At 37.1% G+C, this 22,106-nt stretch overlaps 1 protein-coding gene across 1 annotated transcript; it reads right to left on the reverse strand.

Moving 5' to 3' along the window:
• Window positions 1–7,008: 7,008 nt before the first annotated feature.
• LOC100369719 (transmembrane protein with metallophosphoesterase domain-like) lies at window positions 7,009–15,069 on the reverse strand. Its single transcript, XM_002736151.3, has 5 exons — window positions 14,376–15,069; window positions 13,983–14,093; window positions 12,194–12,359; window positions 11,015–11,154; window positions 7,009–7,910 (listed from the first exon to the last, which is right to left on the reverse strand). The coding sequence occupies exons 1-5, from the start codon at window positions 15,067–15,069 to the stop codon at window positions 7,720–7,722; spliced, it is 1,302 nt and encodes a 433-aa protein (XP_002736197.1). The 3' UTR covers window positions 7,009–7,719.
• Between the last annotated feature and the right edge of the window lie 7,037 nt (window positions 15,070–22,106).

A 22,106-nucleotide genomic window follows, 5' to 3' on the forward strand; every position in this document is an offset into this window, starting at 1 on the left:
TCTGTGAAGCATTGTAATTGAAACATGCAATATTTGTTAATCGCTTTATTCATTTCGTTTTATACAAGTTCAATAATACTGTATTCTGACTTATACATTGTTGCAAAATACGGATTCTGAAGTGAGACGACGACATGAATGCGAACGTGGTAGAAACCACCGCAGTGTGTTCTTTTGTTTCAATTTTTATATTCATCCAATTAGAAGTTTTCCCACTAATTTTCTTACACGGTCAAGAGTTTATCGATGTATATCAAGGGCATACTGCCAATTCTGTATCATTCTTACAATTTGTGTTATATCGTTGATATCGAGTTGTAAGTCTCCGGATTTCCAGCGGGTTTTCCGTTAGTGAATAAATTCTGAGTTTTCATTAAGTCGTTCTTCTGTGGTGATTGGTGCTGATTGTGTAGCAGATAATTTTGCATACTATATTTCGTTACATTTCCATAACCGCAACGTATCGCGCCCCACATTTTGGTACCGAGAAGACCAGGATATATTGCGGATTTTGTGACAGCTATCGCGTACTATAAGGGGTGTACCACCCCTTATAGTATTGCAAAATGATGTCTGTTTCAAACACTTCAGCCCAATCACAATCTACAACCAAAACCGAAAATGTAGCTTCGCTTCGCTCGGCAAGGAAGGTACAACGTGGTTTGGTTACAAGGAACACTAATCGATTGGAAATCCTACTCTCTGATTTTGACAACAATCACGACAAGGTGTTAGCTTTCAACGAGATCGCCGATCTGAATGAACTTATCAACGAACGACGCGCCAAACTGCAAACCGTCGACGAGGACTTACGTCTCGCTATGCATCACGAGGGTGAAGAAGAGTCAACTATCGAAAAGGAAATGGAGGAAAGCTACGATTATACTGATGAACTATCCATGAAATCACGTAGAAGGCAGCGACGCATCGACGCCATTGACCCACGCAGACAAGCACCGAACACAGGCTCCAGCGCCGGTTCAACTCCACGCAGCAACCCATCAGCTAGTACGCACAGAACTGTGAATTTGCCGAAAATTGAATTACCAACATTTTCGGGCAATGTATTGGAATGGATCACATTCTATGACACGTACAGGTCTACAATTCACGATGATAAAACACTCGGAGACATTCAACGATTCGCATATCTCAAGGGGGTATTACGAGGAGAAGCCCTACTCTTGATTTCAAGTTTACCGCTCACAGAAGTGAATTACGCCCAAGCGCTCGCACTTCTCAACGAACGTTACGGACAGAAACATATGATTATTTCCGCTCACATGGAAGCTCTTTGGCAGCTGCAGTCGCCCATTGACGATGTTACGAGTTTACTACGCTTCAATGACACGCTCGAGTCCCATATTCGCGGACTGCAAGCCCTGGGAAAAGATGAATCCACGTACGGCGAGCTACTAGTTCCCATGATACTACCATGGAACTATATAGTTCCATGATACTACGTAAGTTGCCTAATAACATTTGCACACAAATTGCTAGAATCCATGGCAACAAAGCCTGGAATATTGTCGACCTGAGAAAAGCTATTACTGTCGAAATACATGCTTTACAGGCGGGCCTGACAGATGTCAACAATGAAGGTCAGACTCTTGGGGGTCAAATGTCACGACTCTCAATAACCGCTTTTCACGCGCCTACTTCTGGGTATCGTAAACAACGACATGCAGTGAGACAATGCTTATTTTGCAAAGGTTTACATAACCCCAGTGATTGCACAACAATCACCGATCCAAAAAAGAGACTTGACATAGTGAAGAGGGACAAATTATGCTACAACTGCCTTGCAAATCACTTGGTAAGCAACTGCACTTCGAAATTTAGTTGTAAACATTGCGGACGGAAACACCATTCTTCGCTTCATTTCAATGATCGCCCAGCACGGCAAACCAGCTCAAATATGTGTGTGAGCACTCCAGCCAGCGACAGAAACACAACGCAAGCACAGAGCAATGAACATTCGGCAAATGGATTAACCACTACACGCGCAAATGACACACGCGTTCATCTTTCAACTTCACAATTTCGCCAACCTACCGGACCTGTCCTATTAAAGACAGCCGTGGTTTCTGTTACTGCCAAAGATGGGAACATTATTCATGCCAATGTATTATTTGATGAAGGGGCTACAAGGTCATTCGCTACTACCAGATTTGCAGAGAAAATCAGCATGAAGCCCACCCATCGAGAGACTGTCAACCTATCAACATTGGGTCATCAGGACAAGTACTCAAGAACACTATTTAAAGGTGAGATCCATATGCATACCCTGACTGGTGACATTGTATCTATAGAACCTCTTGTTATACCTGACATATCTAACAATCTGACTCACCATGTGACACCTGACTTACTTGATTTGCCATATTTACGTCATCTAAACTTGGCTCACCCTGTATCAATCGATCAGTCATTAACGACTGCCTGGATAAAGGCCCTCCCATGTTGAATGACTTGACATCCATATTGATTAAATTTCGTTCGAACCCTGTTGCTATCACTAGCGACATAGAAAAAGCTTTCCTACAGGTGAAACTAGAACCTGAGGAGAGGAAATTCACCAAGTTTTTGTGGCTCTCAGATTCAGGCGATACAGAGAGTGAGTTCGATACATATCAGTTTAAATCTGTTCTTTTTGGGGCGACACCCTCCCCCTTTATTCTTAATGCTGTTGTAAGAGCTCATTTGGATACTTACAACACTTCGGCCATTGCCAGGGATTTACAAAACAATATTTATGTTGACGATGTCATTTCTGGTGTTAACAACACCAATGAGGCTATTGATTACTATACACATGCAAATGAAATGATGACGTCAGGTGGTTTCAATTTGAGAAGTTGGTCAACCAATGACAACACACTAAGAGAGATTGCCACGAGCGACAACAAACATTCTGAAGATGTAGAAGTGGGAATACTTGGTATGAGATGGAATACTGAGACTGATGTACTTTCATATAAACACGTAGATATGCCACCTTTGAATCAATTACTTACGAAGAGAGATGTTGTAAGTGCCACAGCCAGCATTTATGACCCCATTGGTTTGCTGTCACCAGTTCACATTCAGGCAAAATTGTTTATTCAATCTATTTGGCGATCCAAAATTGAATGGGATACACCTCTTGATGATACTTACCTTACTAAGTGGAAAGGTATTGCTAGTGAACTGCATCACCTGACTGACATTACTATAAATAGAAGTTATTTTGGTGGAAACTCCATGGATGTAAACAAGCAAACCTATCAACTACACTCATTTGCTGATGCCAGTACATCTGCATATGGAGCTGTGATATATATTCGATGTATGGAAACTGGAGAAACTGGTATAGTTGCTTCTAAGAACCGTGTATCACCCACCACAGAGATCACCTTGCCTCGACTTGAACTTTTAGCATGCTTGATTGGTACAAGACTATGCAAATTTGTTTACAATCATTTGAAGCCAAAACTGAACATTGATTCGTGTACATTATGGAGTGACAGTCAGATAGCTCTGTCATGGATCGCAAGTGACAAACCACAACCTGTTTTCATCCGAAACAGAACCAAGGAGATAAATGAGTTTAACCAAAGTTACAGATACGTGCCTACAAAGCAGAACCCGGCTGACCTACTGACTAGAGGAATATCAACGAAAGAGCTGAAGTCCAGCAGAAAGTGGTGGAATGGTCCTGATTTCCTGGCAAATACTGCAGATTGGCCACAAATCACATACAACATGCATTCTAATGTTACAAATACTGAAAACACACTTCTACCTATTTCTGACATTGATGGAGCAGTTAACAACAACATACCTGACTTTGATACAAATACCACTACATCCATTAACAATGTAAACAAACCATTAACTAGATCAGACAAGCAGACACTGTGTGACCATAGCATTCCCTACCCACATACTGATGACGCTCCAACACAACAACAGAGTCCATTGACCTCTGACTATGACACAACTTGTATGCATATGGGTCTGGGAAAATTGATGCATCCAACCTGAGGAAGGCTGTCGTAGCAGCACGTGACAAGATCAAGGATTTTGCCAAAAGTCTGTTGTAATCACATTCTGAGCCAGACTGTGTATTTTGTATATGTGTTATGAACATTACAACTTTTGATAACTTTTATACGAGACAATAATTTCTAATCATAGATGATGTATCAATTTGACCCATTACATCGTGGGCGGCCAGTATGTCGGAGTAATTTCTGAATCATTTATCTGTGAAGCATTGTAATTGAAACATGCAATATTTGTTAATCGCTTTATTCATTTCGTTTTATACAAGTTCAATAATACTGTATTCTGACTTATACATTATTGCAAAATACGGATTCTGAAGTGAGACGACGACATGAATGTGAACGTGGTAGAAACCACCGCAGTGTGTTCTTTTGTTTAAATTTGTATATTCATCCAATTAGAAGTTTTCCCACTAATTTTCTTACACGGTCAAGAGTTTATCGATGTATATCAAGGGCATACTGCCAATTCTGTATCATTCTTACAATTTGTGTTATATCGTTGATATCGAGTTGAAAGTCTCCGGATTTCCAGCGGATTTTCCGTTAGTGAATAAATTCTGAGTTTTCATTAAGTCGTTCTTCTGTGGTGATTGGTGCTGATTGTGTAGCAGATAATTTTGCATACTATATTTCGTTACATTTCCATAACCGCAACGTATCGCGCCCCACACATGTACCGGCATGTACTACCGGTATATGAATATATATAAATTTAGCATTGGAATTCCAGTTGTTACTATTTGACACCACATTTGAATTGAAATACTGACATTTTAAATACTGTATTATCTAACAAACTCACCTATCTGTTGTCACAGTTGAATGATAGTCTGCATCACATAACCTATGGTACATATAGTGCATGTTTTAATATCCGAAAAAAATGCGGATCAGTACCCCCTGGAATGGCAAGTGCAAGTTTTATATACAATTTTTCAATTTACCATAAATACGGATGATGGAAAGATCGTAGTTGTGTGTTTTTTTTGAAAAAAAAAATAAATGATATTTTCGACAATTCTCAAATAAGCGAAACCATTTTTTTATTTAAACTGTTGGGAAAATAAAACATACCAAATGCACATTATTTTAATAAAAACAATTAACAGTAAGTCATGAATGACATAGTCCTCGTCCATCTATCAACCTCGCCAGGTATGTCCTTGCTTTGAAGATTACATTCATAAACTCAAAATTACCCGTGACGTTGTTTTCTTAATAATTTCTTTGACTTGCCAACATAATTCATGTATTTTTCCATTCATTAGCAGGACCAAGTTTTGTTTTGCTAACACCGCCAAGTAAAAGGATCATTCTTATATTTTACAAAGGACATTTCTTTAAAACAGTAGGGTATATTATTTAAAGAGTTTTGACTATATACAGTTGTAAATAAACTGTTGTAAATACAAAGCAATATTTTCCGAAAAAGTTGTAATTCCAGATTCTTCAAAGTAGTAATAATCTTCAGTGTAATAGTAACAATAATTGTGGAGTAACAATTATCAGAGATTTTATTGTAATAAACAAACAATATTTTATATCTTTGATAGTACGATGCTTGAATTATACATATCTTCACAGGGCAAAGGGATTAACATAAACATGCATAAAGGGCTGTTGCCTGCTAAAAAAGTTGAAAACGAAATGCAGTATTGACTTTTCAATAAACACAGAACCAATGGCTGGCAATACATAATATCGTATTTGCTCTATTGGAAGCGCCCGCTGTAAATGCATTAATTGTTCACTGGGTTTTAATTTCGCTATTTTCGCTGATAAATAAAATACGCTAAATTAAATCTACATGAACATGTAAAATAACAATAAAACTCACCGTTTCCTTGACAAATTTGTGAAATTAAAACGCAGTGAATATGCTCAAAACATCAAAATAGTTAAATTAAATGTCAATGAAAATAAATGGTTTTACAGTATAAACTGTAAAAATATGATTATGATCGTAAAACACTTATGTAATTTGCACATGCGCTACTAATAGAGCAAATACAGTATACTGATATATACTTACTCCAACAGTCTAAACAACATTATTTTATTTATATACTAGTACAAATTTGAACCAGTACTTTTCGATCGCTTTACCGTGACATCTTTGCACGCCTTTTCAACACTTTCATCAAAATTAGTTTACTATAGTTATATTTAAACACAAAATGTTCAAAATCACAGCTATTACCGCTTTAAATGCAGAAATAATTTTAGTTGTAAATGTTGACCATATTAACTCTCCCTTTAGAGCATTATGTTCTATTCAGCTATCGGTCATATTGTACTTATAGGAGGTTTTTTGTATTGTCTAAATTGTTATTGTCATTAACGTGTAATGCACGTAATGCTACATGCAAAGTCGAGAATGTTACTTGAAAAGTACTTAAAACTACGTAAGTAAAGTTACGTTACACGCCTGGGATTACGTGCAGAATTGGTAAATTTACGTGCAGCGTGCGCATTACTGCATGCAAAGTCGAGAACGTTGCCTGAATACTTATCGTAGTTCGTGTAAAGTAAGAACGTATACGTATGAGATATATCCACACTTACGTGCTTGTTACCACAACGAATGAATACTGTTATGTTCGCTATCAAAATTAAAGTAAAACATACCAAATTACATATGCAAATTGTTTATTTAAATCCACAGACAATTAGAATGTTGTTTTCTCATCAAAATTATGCAATTTTCAGTCAAAATAATATATTTTTCGCTCATTCTTAACCATATATTGCAACAAGCATTAATGTTATTCAAATTAAAACTGGGAAAAAGGTAGATACATAATAGATAGACTGTGTGACAAGTCTCAACAGGAACGTCACCGGATAATTTCCACGTAATGCCGCATGAGGGCGTTTACATGCTATAACAGTCTCTCTGGCTTTACGGCCCTCGCTTGAAATATGCCTTCGGCATTTCGTTATAACGCCTACGCCGTTTGAAAATAAGTGACTCTTTATTAGATCCGAGAACTGTCGACAATCTACATAATAGATTACATACGCACAAATAGTTTGATAACAGTACATACACATTGAATGCGTGATATTTTTAAATAATCAATGCCCCCCTTATACACTGAAGTTAACAAAGACATGTACATTATAATTTCAAGACTTAAACGGCTCTTTTAGTGACGTGATTGTTCTAACGCGTTCCAATTTACATGTGGGCACTATATGCGGAGTCGCCGAGCCAGTCCAATCGTCTCATTTGGATTTAAATTTGAATGATTTCGAAAGAAAACAATTGGGTTTATACATTTCAACATGCCTTTGCTAACGTATGTTATTTATTATGTGTAATGTATATAATATTTCATTTCTAATTTCTCAGAATAATACGTAATATTGTCACAATACAAACTATGGGCTAACAATGATTCCCTTTTTACTGTTTTGTAGATAAAAAAAATGATATCTATGTTACAAGTGAGTTGGATTTGTTCACTAAAATGCGTTCTCAGTAAGTATGCTTCTTCTTTCTTCTTCCGTCGTATTTTCTGAGTACACCTTTATTTTGGATATCACGTGTTATCCATAAAAATAATAATATCCGTATTTAATTCAAACTATAAATATCTATAGGTGGTAATAGATTATATGATAATCTTTTCGCCAGATGAATCGTCTTTTCATATTCTCGCAGTTACGCAGCTTTCAATGTTATATACGTCACTTCCGGTGTTGACGCCAATCTCATCGGCATTCCCCAGTAGTATGTCCCTGATGAAACGTATACGTAGCTATTATCACTGTGTTGGTACAAACCAGCAAAGTATGGATTCATTAGATACACTCCTAACATAAAAGGTAAAATATGACCAGCATGGGTATGACCTGTGAATAATGAAAAACTAATGCTGGTTATAAATAAACACATTGCATTGTGATGAAGTCAGGTTTGACTGAGTGAAACGTATTTTAGTGTGCTGAGTTCAAATCAGAGAGAAAACACAATCCCGTGTGACGAATACAACATGTATAAAACACAATCCCGTGTGACGAACACAACATGTATAAAACACAATCCCGTGTGACGAATACAACATGTATAAAACACAATCCCGTGTGACGAACACAACATGTATAAAACACAATCCCGTGTGACGAATACAACATGTATAAAACACAATCCCGTGTGACGAATACAACATGTATAAAACAATCCCGTGTGACGAATACAACATGTATAAAACACAATCCCGTGTGACGAATACAACATGTATAAAACACAATCCCGTGACGAATACAACATGTATAAAACAATCCCGTGTGACGAACACAACATGTATAAAACACAATCCCGTGTGACGAATACAACATGTATAAAACACAATCCCGTGTGACGAATACAACATGTATAAAACACAATCCCGTGACGAATACAACATGTATAAAACACAATCCCGTGTGACGAATACAACATGTATAAAACACAATCCCGTGTGACGAATACAACATGTATAAAACAATCCCGTGTGACGAATACAACATGTATAAAACACAATCCCGTGTGACGAATACAACATGTATAAAACACAATCCCGTGTGACGAATACAACATGTATAAAACACAATCCCGTGTGACGAATACAACATGTATAAAACACAATCCCGTGTGACGAATACAACATGTATAAAACACAATCCCGTGTGACGAATACAACATGTATAAAACAATCCCGTGTGACGAACACAACATGTATAAAACACAATCCCGTGTGACGAATACACCATGTATAAAACAATCCCGTGTGACGAACACAACATGTATAAAACACAATCCCGTGTGACGAATACAACATGTATAAAACACAATCCCGTGTGACGAATACAACATGTATAAAACAATCCCGTGTGACGAATACAACATGTATAAAACACAATCCCGTGTGACGAATACAACATGTATAAAACACAATCCCGTGTGACGAATACAACATGTATAAAACAATCCCGTGTGACGAATACAACATGTATAAAACACAATCCCGTGTGACGAATACAACATGTATAAAACACAATCCCGTGTGACGAATACAACATGTATAAAACAATCCCGTGTGACGAATACAACATGTATAAAACACAATCCCGTGTGACGAACACAACATGTATAAAACACAATCCCGTGTGACGAACACAACATGTATAAAACAATCCCGTGTGACGAATACAACATGTATAAAACACAATCCCGTGTGACGAATACAACATGTATAAAACACAATCCCGTGTGACGAATACAACATGTATAAAACACAATCCCGTGTGACGAATACAACATGTATAAAACAATCCCGTGTGACGAATACAACATGTATAAAACACAATCCCGTGTGACGAATACAACATGTATAAAACACAATCCCGTGTGACGAATACAACATGTATAAAACACAATCCCGTGTGACGAATACAACATGTATAAAACACAATCCCGTGTGACGAATACACCATGTATAAAACACAATCCCGTGTGACGAATACAACATGTATAAAACACAATCCCGTGTGACGAATACAACATGTATAAAACACAATCCCGTGTGACGAATACAACATGTATAAAACACAATCCCGTGTGACGAATACACCATGTATAAAACACAATCCCGTGACGAATACAACATGTATAAAACACAATCCCGTGTGACGAATACAACATGTATAAAACACAATCCCGTGTGACGAATACAACATGTATAAAACACAATCCCGTGTGACGAATACAACATGTATAAAACACAATCCCGTGTGACGAATACAACATGTATAAAACACAATCCCGTGACGAATACAACATGTATAAAACACAATCCCGTGTGACGAATACAACATGTATAAAACACAATCCCGTGTGACGAATACAACATGTATAAAACACAATCCCGTGTGACGAATACAACATGTATAAAACAATCCCGTGTGACGAATACAACATGTATAAAACACATTGTTTACATAACAAATTTGCTCTGCACGGCGACTAAATCAGTGAATCTCCAAACGTGTTGCCATAGAAACAAATTTCTTGACTTTGTCGTTTGAAACTACTATTAAATAATTTTGTTCTAAAAATTTAGAACATTTTGGGAAATGAGAACATTTTGTCAAGAATCGATGATCAAACATTTTTTATACTCACACCCACCCACTGACGAAAGTCGTGTGATAGGTATATTTGATGGTTAAAACCTTTCACTTAGGTAACCGGGATTCGGTCGTTTCCACGCTAGGCTGACAAAAGACACACACAAGCTTCGTTCATGTTCCCAAAACGATTCCCTGCCAAGTCCCTGGTTTTCACCCGAGACAGCATTAAATCCATCTTTTTTTCTTGTCACCCCTTAACCAATTACAATCAGTATAAGAGACTCCAAGGCCTTGCCTTCCAACAAACAACCAATCACATGAAAGTTTTACACATCATAATCAATTAATTACTCGTCAAGCTGTCTAGAGAAAACATTTCTATACATTGTCAACACTAACTAATATTGATGGGGTAATAATCTCGCACTAACATTCCACCAAGATACTACCTTTTTTAAACTCGCAAACAACATTGGTTTAGAATTACAGCTACTGTCTTGTATCTTAAAAACTGCAGAGTCATAAGATGTTTTTGGTTGATTTCGACCAGCTCGCCATCTGGTCTTGTCATTAACCTTTATCAGTATATGTCATGACAACCACTGTCAAACTGACTGAAATATAAATCATGATAGTCGTGTGACTATTTATAAACAGTGACTAATTTAGTTTCTGATTGATATTTAATATATTCGAGACGACGAATTCATATATTTAATGACACAATTTCTTATATAAATTCATTGGCATATTCATCAAATATTATTATATGTGTATGCACTCACATAAACCATCATTCTTCACATCAACCAAACAGTTATTTGATTACCTATTTTAAATTATACCTGATAGAACTAGACTGACATCATACTGCGATTCTAGTGCTGTATACGCTGCTTTTGGTTGGTGAGCCAGTAGAATGATAGCATGGTTATAATCTGTATTTTCCAACGTTTTATCTAAATCCATGCCATGACCAGTGTACCTTGAATAAATGATCGTTGACATAAATAATGCAAGTTTGTATGGGGCAATTGTTTATTTATTGTTTATTTTATGCAAATAATCACAATATAGGGACTTTTATCTTAGAACTTTTAGTGAATATTTAAGAGTTTGCCGTTAAAAACAATAGGAGGGGACGGTAGATTCGAACAAAAATCTGCGCGGAGAAAAGCCTTCCGCCAAATATGCTATTTTTACCTAGGGAGGACTTATATCCGCTTATCGTCCCGGTTATACCCTCCAAATCGATGATAACATTTGTGCTGGGTAAATGTTTGTATCGAACATAATCAGTTAAACAGTCAATGTTCAAATAATTATATCATCGTCTTTTTTGAGGTATTCAAGTTAACCTACTACTATTAGTGTACTGTAGTGTTAAGAAATGGAGAAAAAATTGTAATAAACAGTACTGAAATAATAATTTAAATTTTCACCTCCAAATGACCATTTTTGCGACACGGAAAAATCAAACATGGCGACAGTGAGAACGAGAAATGACGTCAGACGCATGAGGTTCATGAAATGATTTGTACTTGATCTAATCATGTTGACTGACAATAACATTTGTTACAATGTCAAATTGTAGAACAGTGTGGTAAATATATTGCGTTTTCGACATTGTGAAATTTTTTCGTTTTTATGCAGAAAAATAAAGTATTTTTACCAAGTAAAATCATATTTATTAGTTATTGTTGCAGTTCAAACATGAGTCGTTGAACACACTACATAGTTTGTAATTTGATTCAGCTGCTTTCAGTCACAATTCAAGACAAATATAAGGCAAAATATAGAGAATATAGCAATTTTTATAATTTCTGTATTATTCTTGTGTAATCGATAATCATGAAAACTATTTATGGGTGCATAGGGAATACATTTTGGTATTATTTTTTCCAAATATAAATTTCGGTCAAAATTAGTTTTTTGGTTTTTTTTTGTTCTCCCAAAAAACGAAAGAATTTCACAATGTCGAAAACGGAAAGTCGTTATCGTAGTGTTTGTAGTAGTATTCTTACTTTATATCATTTGCAAATTTATCATCAATGCCAGCCAGGTAGAACCAGTCGTCTGGATTGTCTTGGTTGTGTATTTCCACCCTGTCATTATGAAGCGGACTGATACCCAGTGATTTTAAGTGAACAAACCAATTATCCACATCACCAGTATGGTATTCATGGTTACCTGAAATACATCATGTTTATGGAAATACAAGCAATTCTCGGCTGAGTATAAAGCACATTTCCATTAAAGAATTGAAGATATCACTAGAAAATGAACAATTCAGAGAGAAGTCCACATGCACTACTACCTATATGTATAAAATAAAATCAATCGCATGGACTTGCAATTTTCAACAAGAAGTCGAAAATATCACTGTTTACCAAAAATGACAAAAATATTCATCAAAATTAGCGAATTGAGGATATCATCACGAAATCTGAGAGAGGTCCACCTGAAGTACCTATATGTATAATACTAAAGCAAACAGACTTGCGATTTTCAACAAAAAGTCGAAAATATAACTTTTTGAAAAAAAATGACAAATATATTCATCAAATTAGAGAATTGAAGATATCATCGCGAAATGAACAAATCTGAGAGAGGTTCACCTCTAGTACCTATATAAATATAATATTAAGGCAATCGGACTTTTTCACAAGAAGTCAAAAATATAACTTTTTACCAAAATGACAAAAATATTTATCAAAATTAGAGAACAAATCTAAGAGAGGTCTGCCAAAGTTACAAAGATGGACGACGACGGACAATAACTCATATGATAAGCTCCGCTTGACAAAGTCGACAGCGGAGCTAAAAAGTGGTTTACTTATAAATCACTGATATTGCGAAATATAGTAAAGCTCCACAGTCGACGATACGAGCAGTGGTGTCTTTAGCATTGGTCCTATGCAGCGTATACAACACGTGTGAAACTGTCAAATTATTTGTTTACACGAAGTTCACAAAATTATGGCAATATGAACAAAATAATAATTATTGATAAATGAGATATTGATCAGTAAATATCACGACAAAAATGGGTCACTGAAATCATTGCCACTGAAACAAATCCCATGACGGGGCGACAATGAGACCCTTTGAGTATTTCGAATCTCGAAATACTATATTTGAGTCTTATTGTCAAAATTATGTTTCCTATTAAAATCGAAATTACATGCACATAATCAAACATATAGACATGAAACTTGAGATTCAAACTCAGTAAATGCGCCTCGTCACTGTAAGCAGAAGCACTCATGTCGGAATGCTCCAAAAAGAGAGCTTGAAATAGAGTTTGGTGAGTGTACTCTTATAATGACAGTAGTTGGGAATGCGTAATTCGAATCTCCAACGTCACAAACATAAGTGTAAAATATGAATCTGTACACAAATAAAGACTATTTGTGGTCAAAACAATCTGCCTAGTTACAAACTTCCTCGGGGACAATAATGTTCACCATGATTGTAAGTGACCGAAATTACAGGCGATACGAGATTCGACAAATAAGTTTGGAACCAAGTTTTATAACTAACTCTAAAATATTTTTATGTTGCGTTGATGCTGTGTTAGACATTGTATTTTTATCATAGATAATACATTCTATAAATAATTCAGTGCCAAATGAAATGTTATCTTTCTGTTTGTATGTTCGCCATGTTTAGATTATAGGGACTTATCAGTCACAAAATATACGCCATGTTTAGATTGTGGGGTCTTACGAATCACAAAATGGACGTCATGTTTATATTGTAGTTACTTACCAGTCACAAAATATACACCATGTTTAGACTATATGTGCTTACCAGTAACAAAGTAGATCCCATGTTTAGATTTCAGGTATTTGATAGGTTCGATGACGGTTTTGAGGCTGTCTACGTTCGAATCAACAAGATCACCAGTGATTACCACCAAATCTACCAGAGAGGCAGTAAAATTCAAATAAAGTTGATTTTATTATGTATAAATTCATTCATTTAGTTTTTTTATGTATTCATACTTGTGAAATCTTCTCTCAATCCACCTCATAAACTTGGAGTGTTGTCTTAAAGTGGGATTCCCGCTTTGTAAATTATTAAATTTTTGTATTGATTCAGTTGATATTTAAAGTTACGAAAACGGTCGGACGTTGAGAAATAATTTATTTGCAGATTTAATAATATTTTATAAAAATCATGTAATTTATTTTTCACTGTCACCTGGGTTAAAATCATTCGCTATATCTACTGCTTTTCTCAACTGTGATTGGCCCACTGTAGGGCCGAGATGGATATCTGATAACTGGGCCACCTTGAAACCATCCATTGACTGAGGTAGTTTGTTAACATGGATGTCTACTTCTTTCTGCCAAGGGCCTTCAGCTGCTGTTTCTACACCACTGTATGTCAGCAATATAGTTATTAATATCACTCCCGTGACTTTCATGAATTGATTAACTTGACGTAGCGGGCGCCCTGATCCAAGTACTCCATTTATGCAGAATTCGATTGTTAACACAGGCATCAACACACTTATCAGAATTACAAATGTTCCTAAACAGACGTAACTCAAGAAGACTAGCCAATACGGCTCGTTTCCAATAATAAATTCACCTAATATTATACTGCATTGAGCTAATACGAGAAACAGAAAGACAACTGCACGCCACAACAAGAATATAAAATCACAGATCGATCCATTAGATTTCGATTTTGTTGGATCAAGTACATCCACTAACTGTTTCCAGACAAAGTTAGCTCCTAGAAATAAGAGGCTTTCAGCGATGATGACCAACTGTAGTTTCACAATTGTTGCCCTCCTCTGCGCTGACGAATATGCCGCTATAATGAGTAAAATCGCCACAATGATCGCCACAAATGCTGTGAAAATAAACCATCGGTTACACATAGGCATCATGAATTATAATAAATTTGACCTTCTGATTTCGTAGGAGCATGGCCTTTGCAAGAGGCCCTCTACGGCAGAACTTTGTAGTTCTCTGAGCATAAATGTACCGGATTTGCTGAAAGAATCGAACCCCTGATAAAACGTACATGAGAGGGACAAGGGGGTAGCTGGTACAGTTTTACGGGAAATAACAAGGGCTTTGTCAATTTACAAGAGAAAAAAATGGTTTTACAGTTTACAGTGAAAATTGAATTTTACATTGAATTGTGTCATCTAGTCGTTTTACAGTTTCGAAAATGTAATTTTCCTGGATTATTCTTTACAAGAGTTTTTTTTTTATTTGGATGTAAATTCTTGTACGTACCGAGACAAATTACACATTTTTACAGTGTACAAAAAAAAAATATTTGATTGATTACGTTGTACGTCTAGCCTGTGATTACAGAATTACGGAATTTATTTTTTTCAATTTACGTTCTACGAAAAAAAAAATATTGCAATTACGTTGAACGAAAATAACCCTCCCCCTCTCTACATGATTTCGTCTGAGATTGTAAGTCCAGGGTCTTAAAGGGCGGTGATCGTCGCGCAGCGCGTGTTTGAATTTCATGTAAATAAACAGCGTATTTTACACGCATTGCGTGCGTCGCTTTGAGTCCCGCATATCAAACGGGACGCGGCGCGACGACCACCACGTTTAAAGTGCCCGTGAAATGCCTGCTACTTTCTCGCCTAAAATCATTTATTGGTACATCAGTATTATTCTTTTTTATGTTCATATACCCTATCTATAAAATATGTTTTTGAAATTCAGTCCCTCGCCCTCTTGGCTATTATCGCCCGTTTTTCGTCGCCGGAGTGATTTACATCGTAAATTTTGGTTCCCGGGTCTCATAAATAACCTATCTAACAGCTAGACTGAATGAATGATATATATCAAAATATCATAGAAGATTGAGCGAAAATCGGTCGTTTTTGGCATCGACGGTTTTTCGTTCGGAAACACAAGGGCGATAAGATTCGATTTTCAAGGACGCAGGTCGTTTAGATCCAAGTAGACCCCGAAGATAGATATTTTTAGAAAATCAGACAGTAACCATGGGCAAGTTGACAACCCCTAATATTGCAAAACCGCTAATCATTTATTAGGATTTCCACATGAAGTTACGCAGATCGGAAAATTTATCATTATACCAGGAAAAAATAAAGGTTATATAATAAATTTAATTAATAATATTTTTGTGAGTGTGTGAGTATATACACCTATTAAAATTATCAAAATTTCAATTGCAAAATAAACAAAATTAATTTTTAAGAGTGATTTTGGATTTGTTAAACAAATCTAATTGGTGGTGGGAATCGACAAGCCAGTTTATAAAATTGTGAACAAATATTTTCGTAATTATTACTGACCGCAAAAGGCGCCCATCACGAAGTGTCTTGTTCTAAGTATAGAATATATTTTAAAGTAAGAAAATGGAATCTTGTTTTTTAAAAAGTGTTGGTATTGCGTCAGGTTTAGGTTTTTGACGCTTCTTTTTGTTCTTTCATAATGAGGACAGTTGTTCGTCAAAACATCTGAGAATCGGAGGTAAAATGAAGCTGAGGTCTATCCCAAACGTTTTCTCGTTGCTTTCACGGCGTTCGTCTACTGATGTCGCAGTTACAATATGGCCATGCGTATTACTGCACCCGCCCACAACACAACGTTTTACCATCATAAACTAATTTTAAACTACGTTCAACGTTTTACCATCATAAATGTTTGTTGTGAAAACAACTTCTACAAAACTCTCTCTCTCAAAAAAAAAACACATATATATAGATAGATAAAAAATGCCGACCGAAAAATGTATATCGTTAAAAGTACGTTGAATGACGCAGTGCTATAAAAAGTATGGCTTCCTCACATATTTTGGCATTTGGGGCGCACATTAAATTCGGCGAGAGTCGGAAATCCGGAAACAGTCGACCGTTTCAGAATAGGTAGGCGTGTCTACAGCACGAGAAATATCCAAAATTTACTTTCATACGAGTGATCATTTTCAATAAAAAAAAATCAAGTCATTGAAAATGACACAGTCCCCATTAAATTTTTGAAAGTTCTCTTTGTGCTCGTCATATTAAAGCGGAGGGGTTGTCGCGAGCGTGGCCTTGAAACTTGAGTTCCAAGTGGCGTATACAACAGATTGTTTATTTACTTCAAAACACGTGTTTCGTGTAGTAGTAATACGGCCACAAATAAAAACAGCTGTTATTCGGCCATCTTTGATTATTTGATTATGAAACACACTGATATGTATGGTGTATGTGCCAAATACGAAATCAATGAAAATGGTACATAAATTGTGGAAATATAGTAGTAAGACCAAAATGTCAGATTCAGATGGCTGTCAATCGGCCATCCTTGACCAGATTTTGAAACAAATTGTCATGGACATGCATCCTAACATGTATAAAGTACATGTATGTGCCAAATTTGAATGAAAACTGCCAGAGCACGTCCAAGATACCGCATAAAAAACAAGATGCCTGCCAGTCGACCATCCTTGATCCAATTGCGAAATAAATCGTCATGGACATGTATACTAACATGTATAATCTATGTACCAAGTTTGAATGACAACTGACAAAGCATGTCCAAAATACAACATTTTCAAAAAACAAGATGGCTGCCAGTCGGCCATTTTGAATCGAATCGCTAAACCACTGCATGTGCATATGTCCCAAATAAGGTACTAGGCACATGCAAAGAATGAACGGAATCGGTCCAAAGGATTCTGAAATATGACTCTGGACAGACTGACGGACACACGGACGGACGGACGGACGAACGGACAGACTCAGGAACTCACGGACGGTCGGGGACATGTATGATCTATGTACTAAATTTAAATAACAACGCTGACAAAGCATGTCCAATTTGAATCGAATCGCTAAACCACTGCATGTGCATATGTCCCAAATAAAATACTAGGCACGTGCAAAGAATGAACGGAATCGGTTCAAGGGATTCTGAGATATAACTCCGGACGGACGCGCGGACGCACAGACGCACGAACGGACGAAGACCGAATTATAAGTCCCTGTTTTCGGACTTCGTCTGAACGGGGACGAATAACTGTCCATTTCAGAGGAACACAAATCTAAAATTGGAAACGTATGGGTGGGCATTTATTTCACAGGCACTTTAAAGTACACCACGCTACCGATTATACATCGTCCGATTCGCGCAGTTTTGTGAACTCCGAGTCAGTGTACTAAACATAGTACCATGCGCGAGGCTATGGCCGAATAAGCGTACCTTGCCTAGCGACGACACTGCTCATATTGATAAAAAAACTAAATTCTTTTAATTTTTAGGTGACCCTAAATTAGTTCTTATTCTACAAATAGTGTGTGTATTATGCTTAGGATTACATGGCTAACTTGAACTTGAGATTCTGAAAAAAACAACACAAACAAAACATCAAATAGAGCAGACGTAACTGGCCTAAAAGATAATAATTCCTTTAAACTTTAATAGTGTATTCTCTAGTAAATTGAAATCCAGACACGTGGGAGATAGTTTTGACAATCTACTAGTATTACTCAGAACTGCTCTATGCTCACTCACTCAAAGTTGAAACCTCAACTGGGCACTGGAACAACGTTCCAAGGACAAAAGTAGTTTTCGTCATCTTGGATGTGTCAATAACTTGTGTCACAATACATGCGTACATGTTATTTTCACCTTCCCCTAATACAAAAATCCTGTTTTCTTTTGTCAACTAACAATGAAATAATCCTCAGTCTAAATTGTTATATTTTCAGCGGCAGTAGCTGTAACTATTGAACTTTTTCCTCTGATTTTAATTTTGAAAAAACATTTCGTGCGTCATTAATGCCAATTTGTAACGGCCATCACAAAAACTAAAATCCTAGCATGTACGCTGTATACCGATGTTGTATATTAAGACACTTGCAAGCAAGTGAAAAAAATAATCCTCAGAAATCTAAGTTTTTATATTTTTATGTCTTTTTTTATGTCACCTGCACATGCGTCAGATGACCATAGCGTGTCGCTGTTTACAAAACAAGCGTCTACCCATGAGACTGCGTTGTTATCGTGTGCGCGGGTGACGACCCCCCCCCCCGTTTGCTGCTGTAAATATTGATCATATTAACTCTCCCTTCCGCATTATGATATATTCCACTCATATTGTACATTTAGTAGCTTTTGAGTATAGCATAAATTATTAGTGCCCTTAATTAGTAGCGTGCAATGCGTGTAATGCTAAAAAGTCCGAAAAGTTTTTTGCAAAGTCAGTAAAGTTACGTGACACGTTCGTCTTCTCACGTGCAAAATCGGCAATTTTACGTGTAAAGTGTGCAATGCTACATGTAAATTAGAGGAAGGTGCGTGGAACATCCGCCATGCTACTGTCACCAAGTTGCATTGATGTTGTCATGACGATGCTTGGGGCGACGCCTTCACTGGCGGAGTCCACATGCCGTCATGACAACGCATACAAAGTATTTAGACTATTGGTTGAACGATTAACACTGTCGTTTATAAAAATGGGGGGTTCTAGCGTATTATGTGACAAGAGGACCGGGGGCGTATGGCGACGATTGTAGTTGTAATAAATATCCGGCTATACTATATTACTGGTGTCCTTATGACTGAATGGTGCGTATAAGTGTCGAGCGATCCTAGTGTACCACTCACTGCCTTGCGAGTTACCCATTCCCCGTTACAACCACTTCCCGTATTCATCTGAAAGACTGGCGGTCCCGACTCATCTGAAAGACTCGCGGTCCCGACTCATCTGAAAGACTCGCGGTCCAGACTCATCTGAAAGACTCCATTATCTCCACATTATAATCATCCTATTCATTTAATCATCAATTTTGTTTTTTATATTTTCTTCTATCTGTATTTAATTTTTTTATATATTTCTTGTTGTCTGTATCTGATTTTGTACAATTCCTATTGCATATATCTAATTTTTACACTTCCTACTGTTTATATATTTTTACCATACGTTGCCACGGTCCGAAAATGGGGTCATTTTCATCTTTTGTTGGACAGGACAGTGTCACCAAGTTGCATTGATGTTGTCATGACGATGCTTGGGGCGACGCCCTCACTGGCGGAGTCCACGTGCCGTCATGACAACGCATGCAAAGTATTTAGACTATTGGTTGAACGATTAACACTGTCGTTTATAAAAATGGGGGGTTCTAGCGTATTAAGTGAGAAGAGGACCGGGGCGTATGGCGACGATTGTAGTTGTAATAAATATCCGGCTATACTATATTACTGGTGTCCTTATGACTGAATGGTGCGTATAAGTGTCGAGCGATCCTAGTGTACCACTCACTGCCTTGCGAGTTACCATTCCCCGTTACAACCACTTCCCGTATATTCAACCTGACGAACCATCCACCCATAACAACCCCTGATAGACGAAACCCGCATTGTTTACACTACACACAAAGTGACTACAAAATCCGTAAAGTTGTGTTCAAAGTCGAGAAAGTAAACTCGTAAAGCCCTTAAAACTACGTGCGAAGTCGTTTCGTGAAACGTTCGTCGTCGTGTGTATTTGTCCGTGTCTGAAAAGTGCTGGACCGTGACAAATGTGTTTAACCTCTTGAAAAATAGACAAAAATTATCAAATTTTAATTGGGGGTGAAATATGTTTCAGGAGCGCAGTGATTCGACAATAATGTTTGAAGTACACCCGGGTCAAATGCAGCGCGCCCTCATTTCAAGCTGTTTATCATTCGGTATGTGTATCAGGGGTAAATTCTCCTCTATGGGGCTCTCCACACTTGTCAGGGGGGAATCTCGTCTCGTCTCTATATCGCGTCCCCTTGAGGTGCGGGATCGGGGAAGTCACTTTAACTTTACAGTCAAATAAGACACACACAACGAAATACGTTTCAGCTCTCGTCTTAGTCGGTCAATCGAGCACTCTATAAGACACAGCGCCCTGGGGAAAAATCCCCAAGACTATCGCAAGGCTGACCCAAGACTCGCCCAAGACTCTCTAGGACTGGACTGCGTCAAGGCTCTCTAGGACTGGACTCCCGACTGCGTCTGTCGTGCTGTACTCGCCAAGACCAACTCAAACTCTCTTTATTCATTTTCAAAACTCTAACCAATTACAAAGCAGTATAAGAGACTTCAAGGCATTGCCTTCAAACAAACATTCAATCACACCAAGTACTGAATACGTCATACCTATTGATTAATCGTTCACTACATTAATAACTACGAATACTAACTGTCAGAATTAATAGTCCGAATAGCGACGGTTATCTCGTAATTAGTTCCAAATCACTGAGCCAAGTTCCGTCCAAAACTTCAAATAGGCCTAAACGATGACAGACATAACACAGCAATTCGCTAATAATCAGCTAATTAAGTCGATTAACAGATACGCGAAAACAAATTCATGACATGTGTTTAAATCAGTAATTATTAGATTTTCCGAAAATACGTGTCATAAATTTGGGTAAAGTCGGTAAAGTTACGTCACTGCAAAGTGCATAATTCTCCATGCATAGTAGTAGTGAGGAAACGTTGCCCATAAAGTATTGAAAACATCATAGAATATATCCATTGCTCGTAAACTAGTATGTAACGTGCAAATTGAGAACAGATATGTCAGTAAGACAAACTATTTAAAGTAGCTTGCAAAGTCGGGAAAAATTAACCTCAAAATATTAAGAGTAGCAAACAAAGTAAAAAAAAAAATGCCAGTACATTATTGAAAGCAGCGTGCCTTTAAGTTGAAACTCGGAAAAAGTTGCCCATAGGCGTGTGAGGTCTTGCCCGTAAAATTTTTACTTGACGTTTGGATTTTTGAGATTTTATCTTCACGCTCAGATTACTTGCACATATGACATTTTGTGCTAACATCGATATCAAAAATGCCAAACGTACACTGAACGTACAAGCATTTTGACTGCGAAGTCGGTTTTTAAAAATGCCCAACGTGTAAGAAAATTGTTTCAAACATGCACGCTTTGTGAGCGCAAAATAGAGTTTG

The sequence above is a fragment of the Saccoglossus kowalevskii genome, chromosome 6 (assembly GCF_978046115.1).
Source record: "Saccoglossus kowalevskii chromosome 6, keSacKowa6.1, whole genome shotgun sequence".
Classification (NCBI taxonomy): domain Eukaryota; kingdom Metazoa; phylum Hemichordata; class Enteropneusta; family Harrimaniidae; genus Saccoglossus; species Saccoglossus kowalevskii.

What these genes read in the sequence shown, in the direction of transcription:
- LOC100369719 (XM_002736151.3), bottom strand. Translation starts at nt 15,069, where the DNA reads ATGCCTATGTGTAACCGATGGTTTATTTTCACAGCATTTGTGGCGATC. An exon ending in AGCGAATGATTTTAACCCAG is followed by an intron (nt 14,094 to 14,375) that starts GTGACAGTGAAA and finishes CCTCTCTGGTAG; the next exon opens with ATTTGGTGGTAATCACTGGT. An exon ending in TGTCAGTCTAGTTCTATCAG is followed by an intron (nt 7,911 to 11,014) that starts GTATAATTTAAA and finishes CATTATTCACAG; the next exon opens with GTCATACCCATGCTGGTCAT.